At 40.3% G+C, this 15,528-nt stretch overlaps 1 protein-coding gene across 2 annotated transcripts in view; it reads right to left on the bottom strand.

Moving 5' to 3' along the window:
• The window catches only part of cmip (c-Maf inducing protein), a 253,957-nt gene that overhangs the window by 66,531 nt on the left and 171,898 nt on the right, over nt 1-15,528 (bottom strand). For both annotated transcript variants that reach the window (XM_072279852.1, XM_072279853.1), the window contains exons 5-7: nt 11,957-11,998; nt 7,021-7,083; nt 5,764-5,844 (exon numbers count right to left, since the gene is read on the bottom strand). In XM_072279852.1, coding sequence (XP_072135953.1) covers nt 5,764-5,844; nt 7,021-7,083; nt 11,957-11,998 — 186 coding nt within the window. The remainder of the gene's footprint in view (nt 1-5,763; nt 5,845-7,020; nt 7,084-11,956; nt 11,999-15,528) is intronic.

The following is a 15,528-nucleotide window of genomic DNA, read 5'->3' as shown; positions in this document are numbered from 1 at the left end:
GAAAAGCAGTTAGCTTCAGCTTGACGTGGTTTCTTTCAATGTTTTAGGAACACTACTTCTCCTCTACCATCAGATTTCTGAATAGTTTATGAACCCATGAACACTACCTCCACTATTTTGCTGTTTTGCAATATTTATTGATTTTTAAAATATATTTTTTATTGTAACTTATAGTAATTTATTTTATGCATTGCATTTCACTGCTGCCGTGAAACACCAAAAAGTCACAACGTTTGCCCATGATGATAATTCTGATTCTGATTTTTGACTAGAATTTGGGAGAACTTGGCACCAAGTGCATGCACCAGCAGACAATTTTCCCAGCCATATTTACAAAGCATAAGGTGTATTCAGTGGTATTTTCTTCATTACACAGTTGTTGTTAAAGAATGGAAGTTTCCCTGCAAGGAATGGTTCAGGCAGAAGACTTTGCAATTCTAAAGGGAAAATATGATAAGTGCTTGAAGGCACTGATGTTACAGATTAAAGGACAGCACAGCATCATGTTTCATTTTGGACAACTTGAACTGTGAACCACATAGGAACAATGGTTTCAGTAGCAATGGCCACATACTGGCTCAAGAGGCATTGGATCAAGAAGCAGTTGACGGCAAATGTTGCACCAGAGGGTTAATACACCCAGGGACACTATCTGTGTCCTCCTTTCTTTCCACCTCAGTCTAGGCATGAGCTCTACTATTCTTAAGGACAGGGTTCATCGAAGAGGCAAAGCAACACTAGTCAGCTTATTAACGTATCATGCTGCTCGATTTGCCCTTTACCAGCCAACAGCCTGGGTTATTGTGCCACCTACTGAGTCATCTTCCATTGAGAAGGAAACCTGTTGAGCATTAATGGTCAGGCATTTTTGTTCTGAGCTCTGTTTTGCACAAGTATGCCTGCATCGCTTTCAAAGTATCACTGCTTGATTTGTGCTGTACCTTACAATATTTAATATTAATGCACTTTAGTTTGTTATTTATGTGTGATTCATCTGTAGATATTATCCTTACCTTCATAAGTTATCATGTATTATGTGTACTACTATGCTTTACACTCTGGTTAGAAGTAACATTGTCTCATTTTTACATCTGTTATACAGTTATATATGTTATATGCATGTATATAGTAAAATGAGAATAAACTTGACTTGAAATAGCCTAGAATTTGTAAGCCCTTCAGACTCATGCTGTTACAGAATTTCAAGTATCATCATCTTGGGCTTTAATCTTTGGAATTGGGCTTCACTCTTTGGAACAAAAGAAGATGAGAGGTGTCTTGATAGAGGTGTACAAGATAAGAGGCACAAATCAAATGGACAGCCAGAGACTTTTCCCTAATGGCTAATATGAGAGGGCATAACTTTAAGGTGACTGGAGGTAAGTATGGAGGGGGGTGGATGCCAGAGGCAAACCTTTTTGCACAGTGTTGTGGGTGTGTGGTTGAGGCAGATACATTAGGGACATTTAAACAACACTTAGATAGGCTCATGGATGATAGAAAAATGAGGGGCTATGTCGGAGGGAAGGGTTAGATTGATCCTACAAGTCGGATAAAAAGTTGGCACAACATCATGGGCTGAAGAGCCTGTTATGTAATGCTCTATCACCACCTTCTCAAGGTGACCAGCGGTGTGGAATAAGCTGATTAGTTGTGACCAAATCCAGAGAAATAATGAAAAACTTAGTAGGCAACAGACACTGCTTCTTGCCTCCATTTTCCCTACTTGACGCTGGTGATTACGAACTCTTTAGCAATCCTCACATCAGCACATTTATAAAATGCTAGCAACTTTTGTGAATTCCATTACAATTCTCTTCCCAAGCAAATGTAACTGTCTATTGTACATAGTAGCTTGTAACTGGCTCCTAACCTGAGATTCTTCTTGAGACCATGCAGCATTTCAAAACTCTGACAACCAGATCACAGATAACATTCTTTGGGGGGGGGGGGTGAGAAATTTCAAATTCTGGTACATTTCACGCCAAAACCCTTTCCATAAAAATTAGCTACAGTATGTTTAAAGTGACAAATGAGTACTATAAAATCATGTATGGTATTTGTTAAAAATACAGACTCATGGTAATTAGAGCTTAAAATGTAGTTTTGTGCCCATGTTTAGCAATAAAAACAGAAAATGTAAAAAAAAACATTAAAGATTATTATCCTAATACCTAAACCCAGTTTCACTTCACAGATGCAGTCTGAACTTCTCCATCATTTTCTGACTAAATTTCCGATTTTCTACATTTGTTTTGTTTTGTAGCACATACAATTAATCGTCACTTGTGACAAATGAGTATTCGTAGATGCAAGCTGAGTCTTACTGAAATATAATGTGTCTGTAACATGGGTGCTGACTTCAGTCAGGTCATTTCACCAGCTGGACAGGAGATCTTTTCAAAAACCTGTTCAGGAGCCTAACAAACATTTTTCTTTCTGTATTGTATGTTAAGAGATCCCCCTCATGTTATAATGCTCATTTTAAGCAGAAGTGATGGAATCAAAAAATGTCTTTTCCCACACTTGGGATTGCACTTGTTTCTACTTTTCACATGAATTAAAAAAATGATACATGCTGGCAATTCACTTAATCTGATGGCCTTGCCCTTGCCAAGACTTTGCAATCCATAGCAAAGAAAACAACTCCAGGTAAACAGCACGTCTACAATATATATCTGTGATCGCTTTGGAACGTAGAATGTGAAGTATTCTACATTCTAATGATGAAAAATTAAGGGTAAAACAACTGTGAGTTTTATTGGCTGCTACTGCAAGAATTCACCTCGGTTGTACTATTTTGCAAGCACTCCAACAGTGTCTTAAATGTCTGGTACTATTTATATAAAACCTGGATTAACACAACAGATAGAACAGAATACAAGGATACCGTTCAGATTGGTAATTGTAAAATTAGTTATGGATCTACTTAAGAGAAACTTATATTGACAATACATATATCCCCACTGGATCTGGTCTCGCGACTATAGTTAGTCACAAGACATCGCTTATTGGGAAAGTGAAAAGGAAATATCTTTTGGGGAGGAAGTGAAAACCAGCTTGAAGTAAGAGAGTCACATGTGTTCAGAACCACTGCGATAAACCAGATTATTTTCCCAATCTATCAGGGACATTAGTTTGACAAAATATGCGGACGGTAAAGGTTAAAGCATAGAAAAAAAGAATCACCATGCAGCCAATCACATTTCATTTTGCATTGCACAATGTTTAAGTTTACAAGCTGATTAAACGAGCTGATTAATGCAGTCAAATTTTGGTAGCAACACACAGGCAGTCGTTTGCATCATGAACACACTCCAGGAAGAGAGGCATCAAATGAATTATCATTATGTTTTTCTACAGACTTTGCCCTCTCTTCTTTGCAAGGAAAATACTAAGGATACAAGGGCCTGAGAAAACTGGGATTTATTCAGTTCAAAACCTGTAGCTGCTCACCTAAAAGGGGCAAGAGTTGAACTGCATCAGTTGTTATTGAAACACAACTACCAAATTAATTTTCTAATTATAGAGAGTACAACATTACACAAATCTTACTTTTGTTAATGTTCTTAAATCATAATTGCACCAATTGGTAGAATGGAACAAAACCAGCATGATACAGTCTTGCTGAAGGGTCTTGGTCCGAAACGTCAACTGAACTCTTTTCCATAGATGCTGCCTAGCTTGCTGAGTTCCTCCAGCATTTTGTGTATGATACTGTCTTAATTAGATCTGCTTTCTCATACGCTATACCTTAGGGGTAAGTAGGAACTGCTATTTCTCTATTACATGAGAAATGCAATTAAATCTTCCCAAATAATATTGAAACCAAATTAACAAATTAACAGCTGCTTAGATATACACTCGTCAAGCATGGGAAAGCAACATTTCCCTGTTTTACATTCAGTGCTGGTTTCAAATACTTCCATATCAAGCATAGCATGGGCTGGATAAATATTAAAAGAATCACTATACTACGTCAAAGATAGACTTTAAGCCCATTCTCTAAGAAACACATTCTTCTGGCACCATTCCGTGACACTGCTGAGAGTCTTAATTATTAATGGTTTCCTACTTAGAGAGGTCATATCAAAATTAGAAAATTTACACTGATTCTTGTCTCTGCTATCATTTCTAGTAGTATCGCTCTCTAGTTTATCTTTGAAAGTAACACGCAAAAGATAACTCAAAATGATTTCTACAGAACAACTTTTGATAGAAATCTCAGTCTAAGATGTCTTCTGCACAGTTAACATAACTGTGGTCAGGCTACATTCAATTATACAGGAAAGGGCCAATCAATCTCGTCCAATTTATAAATATTCTTTCTATTTCAATGCCAAGGAAAATGAAACTGAAATTCCACCAGGGTATATTTTATTCTGGTTTTCGACAAACTCTGAACCAAAAGCATTGCAATGTTGCCAATAACAACAGAAGAAACTGGGAAGCAGAATGTTTCGACGGTTATACAGTATATGGAGTTTATATACTCCACAAATTAGCATACATGTAACATGCTGTAGCATTGTGACCCTTGCTAATTGTGATGAGCAAGATTTAATCACGTCTCATAGTTTAAACCATAAAAATTCAATCATTAGATCTATATATGTAGAACAGTCGTAAGACTTCCATTCTTTGGCAGTGTTTGTACTGTATCTGACAACAATTGTACATCTCTCTTGTTTATGTGTAGGATTGCATTTTGCTTGAGTAAAATAAACCTTCCAATTTCACCTGGCTAGATTGAAACCTGGGCCTAGAAACACAACTGTGAAATTTGTTTGGGTGTCAATGTGAGTCTCTAGCCTCTCAAAAGTTCACCAAGTTTGTTGATGCTGGTTGAAAAAATGTGGGCAAAACCAGGTGAATTTCTCATTGATGACAGAACTTTAGACACATAGCTCAGATCTCAAGCCTTTGAAGGCAAGCAGCATCTCTCAGCTGATGGGACTTCTCACTTTGCCATTGCTCTCCCAGTGATCCCTGAGGGCAAAGAGAATGCTGGCAAGTTTACTGACAGAGATGTCAAGATGCTTTTGGAACACATAACCACAAGTGCAATGTGCTACAGAGAACCTGCAGGGTTACAATCCAGGAGGTTTCTCTTAGGATACGAGTGCTAACTTCAAATACCTGCACTTTGGAATTGTGTGTAATGCAGTCAGATGTCTATTCCTACTCTGTAAGCAGACTAGGATGAAGGTAGAGTAGATGAGCTGGACTGGTTGATTGGAATATATCAAGGACAAAATGGATCAGCAAGCACTTAGATGCAGCATACATGAGCACATATAGACTGGAATAACCCTGAGCCTAGAAGCTGAGGGTGACGGTGACTTGATCTGGTCCCCATATCACCTCAGAAGGGGAGTGTAAAGTCCAGACAAATAGACACAGTGAGCTATTTTAGGTGTGTATGGAGTAATCTGAGGACAGATAGGGTGCCTTAGCTTGACCATGAATGTAAGTTCATTGTGATTGGCCCCTTAACACTGACCAGATTTCAGTGTGAACTGTGTGTGGAGTAACCCAAGGGCATGTAGGTGAATCTACATTAACAAAAGCAGTTTATCTGCAAGTGAACAGTTACCACATTATACACCATTTTGTGTAATTTGGATTGCACTTAATAGTTCACGGTAAGGGATATATACCAAGGAAGGGAGAAAAAAATTCCAAGATCTCTCAATCTGCAGGATATTTCTGACTATTGAAAAATGCCAACATCGGAAATGCATTTTGCAAATGTAAACATACCATGTTGTGTTTTAGGATTCGCTGAACCACAGGTGTGAATACTTCTATGACAACCATCGATCGAGGTCGCTCTCTGCAGTGCTGCAGAAGAAAATACTTTTAACACATATTCCACATGGACCCCATGCATTGGCTCATACATCACAGAAACGAGGGCATTTGCTCATTAATTGGTCATCTTCCATCATAAATGTTTCTAGTTCTCCAATATATCAATTTCTCATATGATCATCTCTTGCAATCCAGTTTCCAATTACAGGTGACCGCCCACCCCCCCCATCCCCCAACAATACATCCATTTGGATAACAGAAATTCATTGACAGTATTCACAAATAACATTGTAACAATTTGACGCACAAATTGTGCAGGGAGGAAGTTGGATCTTGGGAGTTGATGTGCTTGTTCTGTTTTGTTCTTTTTCTTTCACGGGAGGAGGGATTTGGAGGCTGACGTGTCTGGTCTGTTTTTGTTTGTTTCATTTGTGCAGGTAGGGGGTATTTGGGGGTTGAAGATCATGCTGCCTTTCTTTTCCTTTTTTTTCTTGGTTTCATGGCTACCCAAAGAATTTCAGAGTGTATACTTTGATAATAAATGAACCTTTTGAATGAAATTTAGAACCTTTAGAATTTGTGAAAAAGGTGTAAATTTGAAAAAATGTTTTCAATTCTAGTTTCTTGACCCATGCACAGGTAATGTAGCTTCATGTAACACAAAATCACAGTACATACTCTTTTAAAGGAATACACCCCACCTCTCCCCATTATTTGAGAGTCACCTGTACTTTGAATTCCAGAAGCTGGCAATCTGATGGTTTAAAAAAATCCTAATATTCTCTCTGCTGATTTCAGAATTCCTCAGATCCCAGCAATTCTGCCAAATAAGTGACTTCAGCTTTATTTAATCATTCAAAAGTTTCAAGAATTAGGGTAATTAAATTTCCCCTAACCTCTATTCTCAGCCCAATCCAGGTTATCATAGCAAAACAGAATCTAAGTTCACAGCTTGTATCTTCAAGAGAGTCCCTGATAACTCTTATGGTTAATGAGGCAGACGTGGGTACCAGCCTTTGGACTTATAAAGTAATCTTTTGTTTTCAAACCATTTGTGTTAGTTTTTCGCTAAACTTGCTATGAAGTGATGTTTACCTCAAATGACAAATGCATATTTGAATTAAACTTTGGTGCACAATAGTTGTCCAAATTGGTCGTCTTTTTCCCTCCTGGCAAACACAAGCACAGAAAAAGAATTAACAATACCTTGCAGAAAAACTCGCAGAGATCCGGAGGAGGATGGTTGTTTTCCAGCAAAGGCGCTATTGCCTGAGGAGAGAAATGAGATATTCCAAACTATTCCACTTTCCCGTTTTTGGCATATCAATTTATCTTTCTGTATATACAAATATAATACTCATTTAAAAACTTAGAATTAACTTCTTGTTGAATAAAATTACAAACCAACTTCCTCCTAAGGCAATGCATTTAAGTTTATATTGATAAGTTTTGCTGGAAATCCCTGATACATGCTTCCTTCTTATAACACAGGTTACAGCGGTAGGTCAGAAACAATATGAATCCAAATCACTCCACAGAAGTGCACTAACAGTAATTACTCCCCAACATTTTTCTTCTATCTTCTTCCGCTTATCACCAAGTGAATTGTAGCCCACATTCATCACTGCTGTGAGTGAAGTGGACTCACCATCACCATCATGAAGCACTCTGGGACTGCTTAGATTGTCTTACTGTGAGCCATGCACGGTATCACTAGAAAGACTAACACTTGGTGCACATCCCTAATTGATATTTGAAGCTTGCGCTTCCCGAATCCTATTTTTTGTGATGAAGGTCTTTCCAAAGTCCCTGAATGTTGATCCGATGATAACGAAGAGATGATGGTGCTTTACCAAATGAGGATTGACAGTGATGTGGAGGGATAATGCACAAAGGCTGAAGTGTGGGTCATCTGCAAAATGCACTGCAGTAACCTGCCCAGGATATTTCTACAGCACCTTCCATTTCTGCAACCCCACCAGTAAAGAAGACCATAAGACATAGAAACGGAATGAGGCCAGTGAGTCTGCTTCTCCATTCCATCATGACTGATTCATTATCCCTCTCAACCCCGTTCTTCTGCCTTTTCCCTCATAACCTTTGATGCCCTTACTAATCAAGCTCCATGTTAAATATATTTAATAACTTGGCCTCCATAGCTATCTGTGGCAATGAATTCTACAGGTTCATCACCTTCTGGCTAAACAAATGCCTCTGTTCTAACGGGACGTCGCTGTATCCTGAAGCTGTGCCCTCAGGTCCGAGACTCCCCCACTATAGGAAACATTCTCTCCACGTCCAGTCCATCTAGGCCTTCCAATATTTGACAGGTCAGCAAATGACATGCACAGTCGGCACAGGAGAACACCCTCATCATCATCATCATCATCTCAGTGGGGGAGCTGCGTGGCTTTGGTTGTAGCGAGGACTAGGCCTCGTGCTGTGAGCTTGCCTGTTGCAGCAGTCCCGGAGGGAAGGAGGGAAGACACTGGAAGTGGTGTGGTGCAGCGCCCATGTTGGGTCGGGGGCTGGCCATTCTAGTGTTCACTCAGTGGAAGCCGGATTGAGTGTGTGCATACATATGTTTGTCTGCAGGCTGCTGAGAACTGCCTGTTCTTGCCAACAACACCCAGGCACCATCATTTAACAGGACATGTTGCTCAGGGACTTGGGCTATACTATATATATTTTTTATTTGACAATGTTTATTACTATCTTACATGTGATATGTGTGCCTTATCCTATGTACGACTGCTGGTATTGTGTTTTGCCCCTTGTCCCCAGAGGAAGACTGTTTTGCTTGGCTGTATCCATGGGTATCCATGTATGGTTGCATGACAATTAAACTTGAACTAATGATGTACTAATTTGAAAGTTTCTGCGCTTACTAAGTATTGTTGAACTGCACTACTTTTACAAGTGGATTGCATTCACTTTTTAACATGTCCCTTCCTTTGCTCTGATCTGTTTTTACAGCTGCAAAGAAGATATGACAGCAGCTATATTTCATTAAGAGTTTGGGAAGATTTACTATGTCTCCAAAAACTAAAACATTTCTACAGATGTACCATGGACAGCATTTTAACTGGCTACATCACCATTTGGTATGGGGGTTTCCTACTGCACAGGATCAAAGTAAACGTCTTCTCCTTCATGGCCACTGTCCCCCATAGTATCTAGGACATCTTCAAAGAGCGAAGCCTCAAAAAGGTGACATCCATCATTAAGGACTCTCATCACCCTGGTCATGCACTGTTCCCATTGCTACCCTCAGGGAAGAGCTACAGAAGCATAAGGCGCACACTCAATGGTTCAGGAAGAGCTTCTTCCCCTTTGCCATCCAATTTCTGAATGGACATTGAACCTCATCACTTTTTTTAAATTTTCTATTTTTGCTATATATTGCATTGTACTGCTGCTGCTAAGTTATCAAATTTCACAACATATCTCAGTGATATTAAACCTGACCTTAATTAATTATCTAGTTCAGTTTATGGGTAATGCTGATCAGCAACCCCCTGTCCCCCCATATTAACAGTGGGGGACTCAGACTCCCCTTGCTGAGGTTTACCACTGTTTGATACATTTTCGGTGTGAATGTTACATGCCACTTAAAAACCCAAATCTAAAACACTGAACTTGTCTGCTGAACTTGAACAAGGTATTTATCACTATTTGCACCGTTACTAAGGAACTAAGCACTGTGTAATCATTAACAAACTTACCCACGTTTTAACATGAAGGGAAAATGCATTGAAACAGCTAAAAATGGTGTGAATGTGGACCTTATCCAATTCTGCAGAGGCTGTCTCCCCTCTGTCCCGCCAATTTTCATTGGGATCAAATATAAGTACATCTGTGTCACCAAATATACAAGATATACACTCAGTGGCCACGTTATTTGGTACAGGGGTAGAATCTGGTGTATTCTTTTGCTGCTGTAGCCCATCCATTTCAATATTTGACTTGTTGTACATTCAGAGATGCTCTTCTGCACACCAATGTTGCAACACATGGTTAATTGAGTTCTTTCTTGTATTCCTGTCAGAGTGAACCAGTCTGGCCATTCTCCTCTGACCTCTCTCATTAACAAAGCATTTTTGTCTACAGAGCTGCCACTCAGTGGATGTTTCTTTTTTGTTTCCCACATCATTCTCTATAAACTGTAAAAATCCTAGGAGATCAGCAGTTTCTGAGATACTTAAAGCGTCCGGCACTGACAATCACTCCATGGTCAAAGTCACTTAGATCACATTTCTTCCCCATTCTGATGTTTGGTCCAAACAAATGAATCTTCTGACCACACTTTTATACACCGAGTTGCTGTCATATGATTGGCTGATTAGATATTTGCATTAATGAGCAGGTGGATCTAATAAAGTGGCCACTGAGAGTATTTACACAAGAAGATGTAGATGAAGAGGGCAAACGTCCATTTCAGTTGTTCCTATTGCAGTTGTACTGTGACATTATCCTCTATCCTGTACTACAATAACTGAGGCTTAATTATATAATAATATGCCATGTCAAAAAACCCAGAGAATGTCAGACACAGTTACAGTTATCACTGTTGTTTATTTCAGGCAAAAGCAGCAGCCACTCTGTAAAAGCCCCACATGTAGCTTTGTAACTGCTGCAGTATTCTGTGTCTGATGTTACACAAATGAACATTCGGTGTCAAGACTGCACAACTTGCAAAATATATTTGAGACTGTAAATTTTCTGACTCTCCCATGGGCTCCCTCTTGTCTGAGACGAACCCAGATTAGACACCATTTAACACCATAATACACTAAGGAAAACAATAATTGTCCTGGGGCCCTATTGCAAACTGTGCACCTGCAACATCAGTTTCATCTCTCTCTGCACAATCTCCAACTACAGTAGACATTTGGCATTGTACCGGATCACAAGCTGAGGTTCCAAGCCCACGTTATTCCCATAAAAAGATTGCTTTCTCCCACTGCCAAAATTTAATACAAGTTTTTAATGGTTTCAATTGTTAAAGTTCTTGATCGGTTTAAATGTCAGGAACAAGCAGAGTGCTTCACAGCTTTGACAGTTCTTGCCAAGCCAGAAGATCAGATTTCACCAATTGTCAAAGACCTTTCCAGATGTTCTGTCAGCCAGGTTTGATCTGCACACCACCATCAAAGATGGAAGGACCTTACTACAATAGATCCAGCTGGCTCTTCACTCCAAATTCTACTACGCCAGATACCTCCATGTCTGTTGAGTCTCTATCTGGGAGTCAGTAATGGACATGGCTGGTTGCTGACTGCCAGTTCTGGGCTACTGAGCTTACATGTGTGAGCCTTCATTGGCAGAAAAAAAAGTCTAAGTGGATGCAGCAGATATCTGAAACAACTGTGTCTGTGCATTGGCTAATGCTGAGAGAGAAAAAAAAAATCCTCTGAATGAGGACAACTAGTTAGGATTAAATGGAAATTTTAGCATTTCCACAGATCATCCATTGTAATGAAATGATGAGATATACATGTTAGATTTCACATATCATTTCCAACATACTATTCTGAGAGGGCTCTCAGATTAAGTTCAGTTGCTTTGGAGGTCATGGCATTTAATCAGGAACTTTAATTATTTTGATGTCATTAAAATAACAAGAAGACACTTTGGGGCACTGAGAAATGAGTGTTGGGTGCATTTTCTTGCATGCCTCAACATCACATTAGTGCTTTTATTAAGTGGGTAGTTTTCTTGAGTGAAATTTCTTAAAGTTATGCCTTAAACTTACAGCTATTCCCATCCACTACATAATGTACTGGGTGGGCACAGGAGTACATTCAGCCAGAGACTCATTCCTCCAAGATGCAGCACAGAGCGTCATAGGAAGTCATTCCTGCCTGTGGCCATCAAACTTTACAACTCCTCCCTTGGAGGGTCAGACACCCTGAGTCAATAGGCTGGTCCTGGACTTATTTCATAATTTACTGGCATAATATACATATTACTATTTAACTATTTATGGTTCTATTACTATTTATTATTTATGGTGCAACTGTAACAAAAACCAATTTCCCCCTGGGATCAATAAAGTATGACTATGACTATTTCAAAGGTGACTGCAGGGCCTACACTATCGACACATTACACTGAACCCTGGTCATAAATATAGACTTACCACAATGATGTTTTCATGTTCCTGTGTTGTTAGCTTAAGGTTCTATATAGAGATACAAAAGTGACAATCAATATTAAGAAGATTGGGGGGAGAGGGAGAGAGGGAAGAGGAGTGGAGTGTGGGGGGATTGGATTGTCCAGGGGGAGTGAAGAGTAGTGGGGGGAGTGGAGAGAAATGGGAGAGTGGAGTCAAAGGGGGAGAGTGCAGAGAAGGGGGAGAGGAGTGTAGGGGGTAGTGTAGTGTAGGGGGCCTGGAGAGTGGTGGGGGAGTGGAGAGTAGTCGGGGGAGTGGAGAGTAGTGGGGGGAGTGGAGCGTAGTGGGGGGAGTGGAGAGTAGTGGGGGGAGTGGCAAAGGAAACCATTGTTCTTTAACCAGAGGATAAAGAATAACACAAATTTAAAATGCACAGACTCCTCAAAGTTTCTTCCTTCCCATTCATGGCAGAAACATGATAATGTTAACACAGCAAAGAACTTAGACACCAGGAGACAACTCTCCGGCTAATAAATCTAAACATGAAGTCATAGTTGTTATTCTACAGTTGCACCTGCCACATAAAAGGGTAAGATTAAAAATGGGAAGAGAAGGTTATGTATACACAATGCCTGAGCACAACAAAATCTGGGAAATAACTGCCAACCTGTCAGCAGTTTGATCCATGGGATGCTAAGTAAAAAATAAGGCGTTTGCATTTAGAATACATACACTCCATTAATTGGCAACCCAGCCCCTTTCCCCTAAGGTAGGCAAAATATAGAACATCACAGGAAAAAGCTTCATATGAACTGAAGGTTCATACACTACAAAGAGATTGGAAGCAGTGTTGGGGAGGAAGGAGAAGAATGAACATAAATGTAGTATTTGAACCAAACAAACAATACATTAGATTTTTATCAATGTTATCATCTTAGAAGAGTCGTAAAACACAGAGCAATACAGTAGAGATATGGGCCCCTTGGCCCAATCAGTCCATTCTGGCCAAGTGCCATCCAGTTAATCTCAGTTTCCTGCATCCTGCCCTGCACCTCCATGGAAACAGTGGTACAAAAATCAATAATTAATATTAACCTGGTAGGCATAATTCTGTCAATTAAATTAGTAAGGGCAAAACTTCTGCTTCCTGCACTCTTTTTTTTGCTGGTGTCGTGTGGTGAAGATCATGTCTGCTGTGTCCCTCGATGAATCAGATCATTGTGGTTCAGAAAGAAGGTCTCTGGCCACGGGGAGGGAGCAATTGAGGACGAACTTGGCAATGACATTCCTTGTGGCAATTAGCATGGAGACCTCTCTGTAATTACCAGCAGCACTTGTTTACTTTCTTAAAGGTGGAGCAATTATATGGTAGTCTCTGAAAACTAGATAATGGAGAAAATGCATCTACTTGTGCTTCAGAGTTTTGCAAGTTTAATTAGAAAATGCTTGATCTATTCATTTGACTTTATAAATATAATTTCTCCTGGGTTTTCTCTGCATGGTTCCAGAAGGGCTTGGGAGGTCTGGTGTTTCCTTTCCCAATATACATAGCCAAAGATAGCAGCCTTTGCCTTGCCAAAGTGGCACATACTCAGAAAGTATTCATTACATCCTCCATTCCCTGAAGATCAAAAGGGATATTTTAAATCTTTGATGGCATCTAATGATGGTCTGCATCCCAGGATACTGAAGGAGGTGGCTTTAGAAATCGTGGACACATTGGTAATCATTTTCCAATGTTCTATAGATTCAGGATGAGTTCCTGTGGATTGGAAGGTGGCTAATGTTGTCCCTCTCTTCAAGAAGGGAGGAAGAGAAAAAACAAGGAATTATAGACCGGTTAGCTTGACGTCGGTGGTGGGAAAGATGCTGGAGCCAATTATAAAAGATGAAATTACGACACGTCTGGATAGCAGAAACAGGATCGGTCCGAGTCAGCATGGATTTACGAAGGGGAAATCGTGCTTGACTAATCTTCTAGAATTTTTTGAGGACGTAACTATGAAAATGGACAAGGAGAGCCAGTGGATGTGGTGTACCTGGACTATCAGAAAGTCTTTGATAAAGTCTCACATAGGAGATTAGTGGGCAAAATTAGGGTACATGGTACTGGGGGCAGAGTACTGACATGGATTGAAAATTGGCTGACTGACAGAAAACAAACAGTAGCGATTAACGGGTCCTTTTCGGAATGGCAGGCGGTGACCAGTGGGGTACCGCAGGGTTCAGTGCTGGGACCACAGCTGTTTACAATATATATTAATCATTTAGATGAGGGAATTAAAAGTAACATTAGCAAATTTGCCGATGACACAAAGCTGGGTGGCAGTGTGAAATGTCAGGAGGATGTTATGAGAATGCAGGGTGGCTTGGACAGGCTGGGTGAGTGGGCAGATGCAGTTTAATGTGGATAAATGTGAGGTTATCCACTTTGGTTGTAAGAACAGGAAGGCAGATTATTATCTAAATGGAGTCAAGTTAGGAAAAGGGGAAGAAAACCTAGATCTCGTTGTACTTGTACATCAGTCACTGAAAGCAAGCATGCAAGTACAGCAGGCTGTGAAGAAAGCTAATGGCATGCTGGCCTTCATAATAAGGGGAATTGAGTACAAGAGCAAAGAGGTCCTTCTGCAGCTGTACAGGGCCCTGGTAAGACCACACCTGGAGTACTGTGTGCAGTTTTGGTCTCCAAATTTGAGGAAGGACATTCTTGCTATTGAGTGAGTGCAATGTAGGATCACAAGGTTAATTCCCGGGATGGTGGGACTGTCATATGTCGAAAGATTGGAGCGACTGGGCTTGTATACTCTGGAATTTAGAAGGCTGAGAGGGGATCTTATTGAAACATATAAGATTATTAAGGGATTGGACACGCTGGAGGCAGGAAGCATGTTCCCGCTGATGGGTGAGTCCAGAACCAGAGACCACAGTTTAAGAATAAGGGCTAGGCCATTTAGAACGGAGTTGAGGAAAAACTTTTTCACTCAGAGAGTGGTGGATGTATGCAAAGCTCTGCCCCAGAAGGCTGTGTCTCTGGATGCTCTCAAGAAAGAGATGGATAGCGCTCTTAAAGATAGCGGAATCAAAGGTTATGGGGATAAGGCAGGAACTGGATACTGATTGTGGATGATCAGTCATGATGACAGTAAATGGCGGTGCGGGCTCGAAGGGCCAAATGGCCTACTTCTGCACCTATTGTCTATTGTCTAAGAATAGCTTCAGAGTTGGGGCTAAGCACTATGTTCTACTGGGGGACGTTGGAGGGACAGGAAGTAGTAAATGAATGCTCAGTGTGCAAAGGTGCAAGAAACAACTGAAGGGTGTGACCAAAACACAATGGCTCTTCACTTAGAACAGGTACAGACCCTGCACTCACCAACACCACCCGTCCCCCATTTACAATGCGCCATCTTCCCCGGCTTACTCGAAAGGGATGCCTGAAAGCCTAGATTCAGTAAGCTGAACGGTCTGTCTCAGCACTGCATGGCTCTTTAAATTGCAAGCAAGATTTTACTTTTAATGTCACAATGAAGATAACAGTTCCACTTTTAATTCTCTAATAACACCCACTGTCTGTCTGGGCTCCTGTACTGTTACAA

This window comes from Mobula birostris, chromosome 15, assembly GCF_030028105.1.
Source record: "Mobula birostris isolate sMobBir1 chromosome 15, sMobBir1.hap1, whole genome shotgun sequence".
NCBI lineage: Eukaryota > Metazoa > Chordata > Chondrichthyes > Myliobatiformes > Myliobatidae > Mobula > Mobula birostris.
Note: the sequence above shows the minus strand (reverse complement) of the source record. Positions and strands in the feature narration are given on the sequence as shown.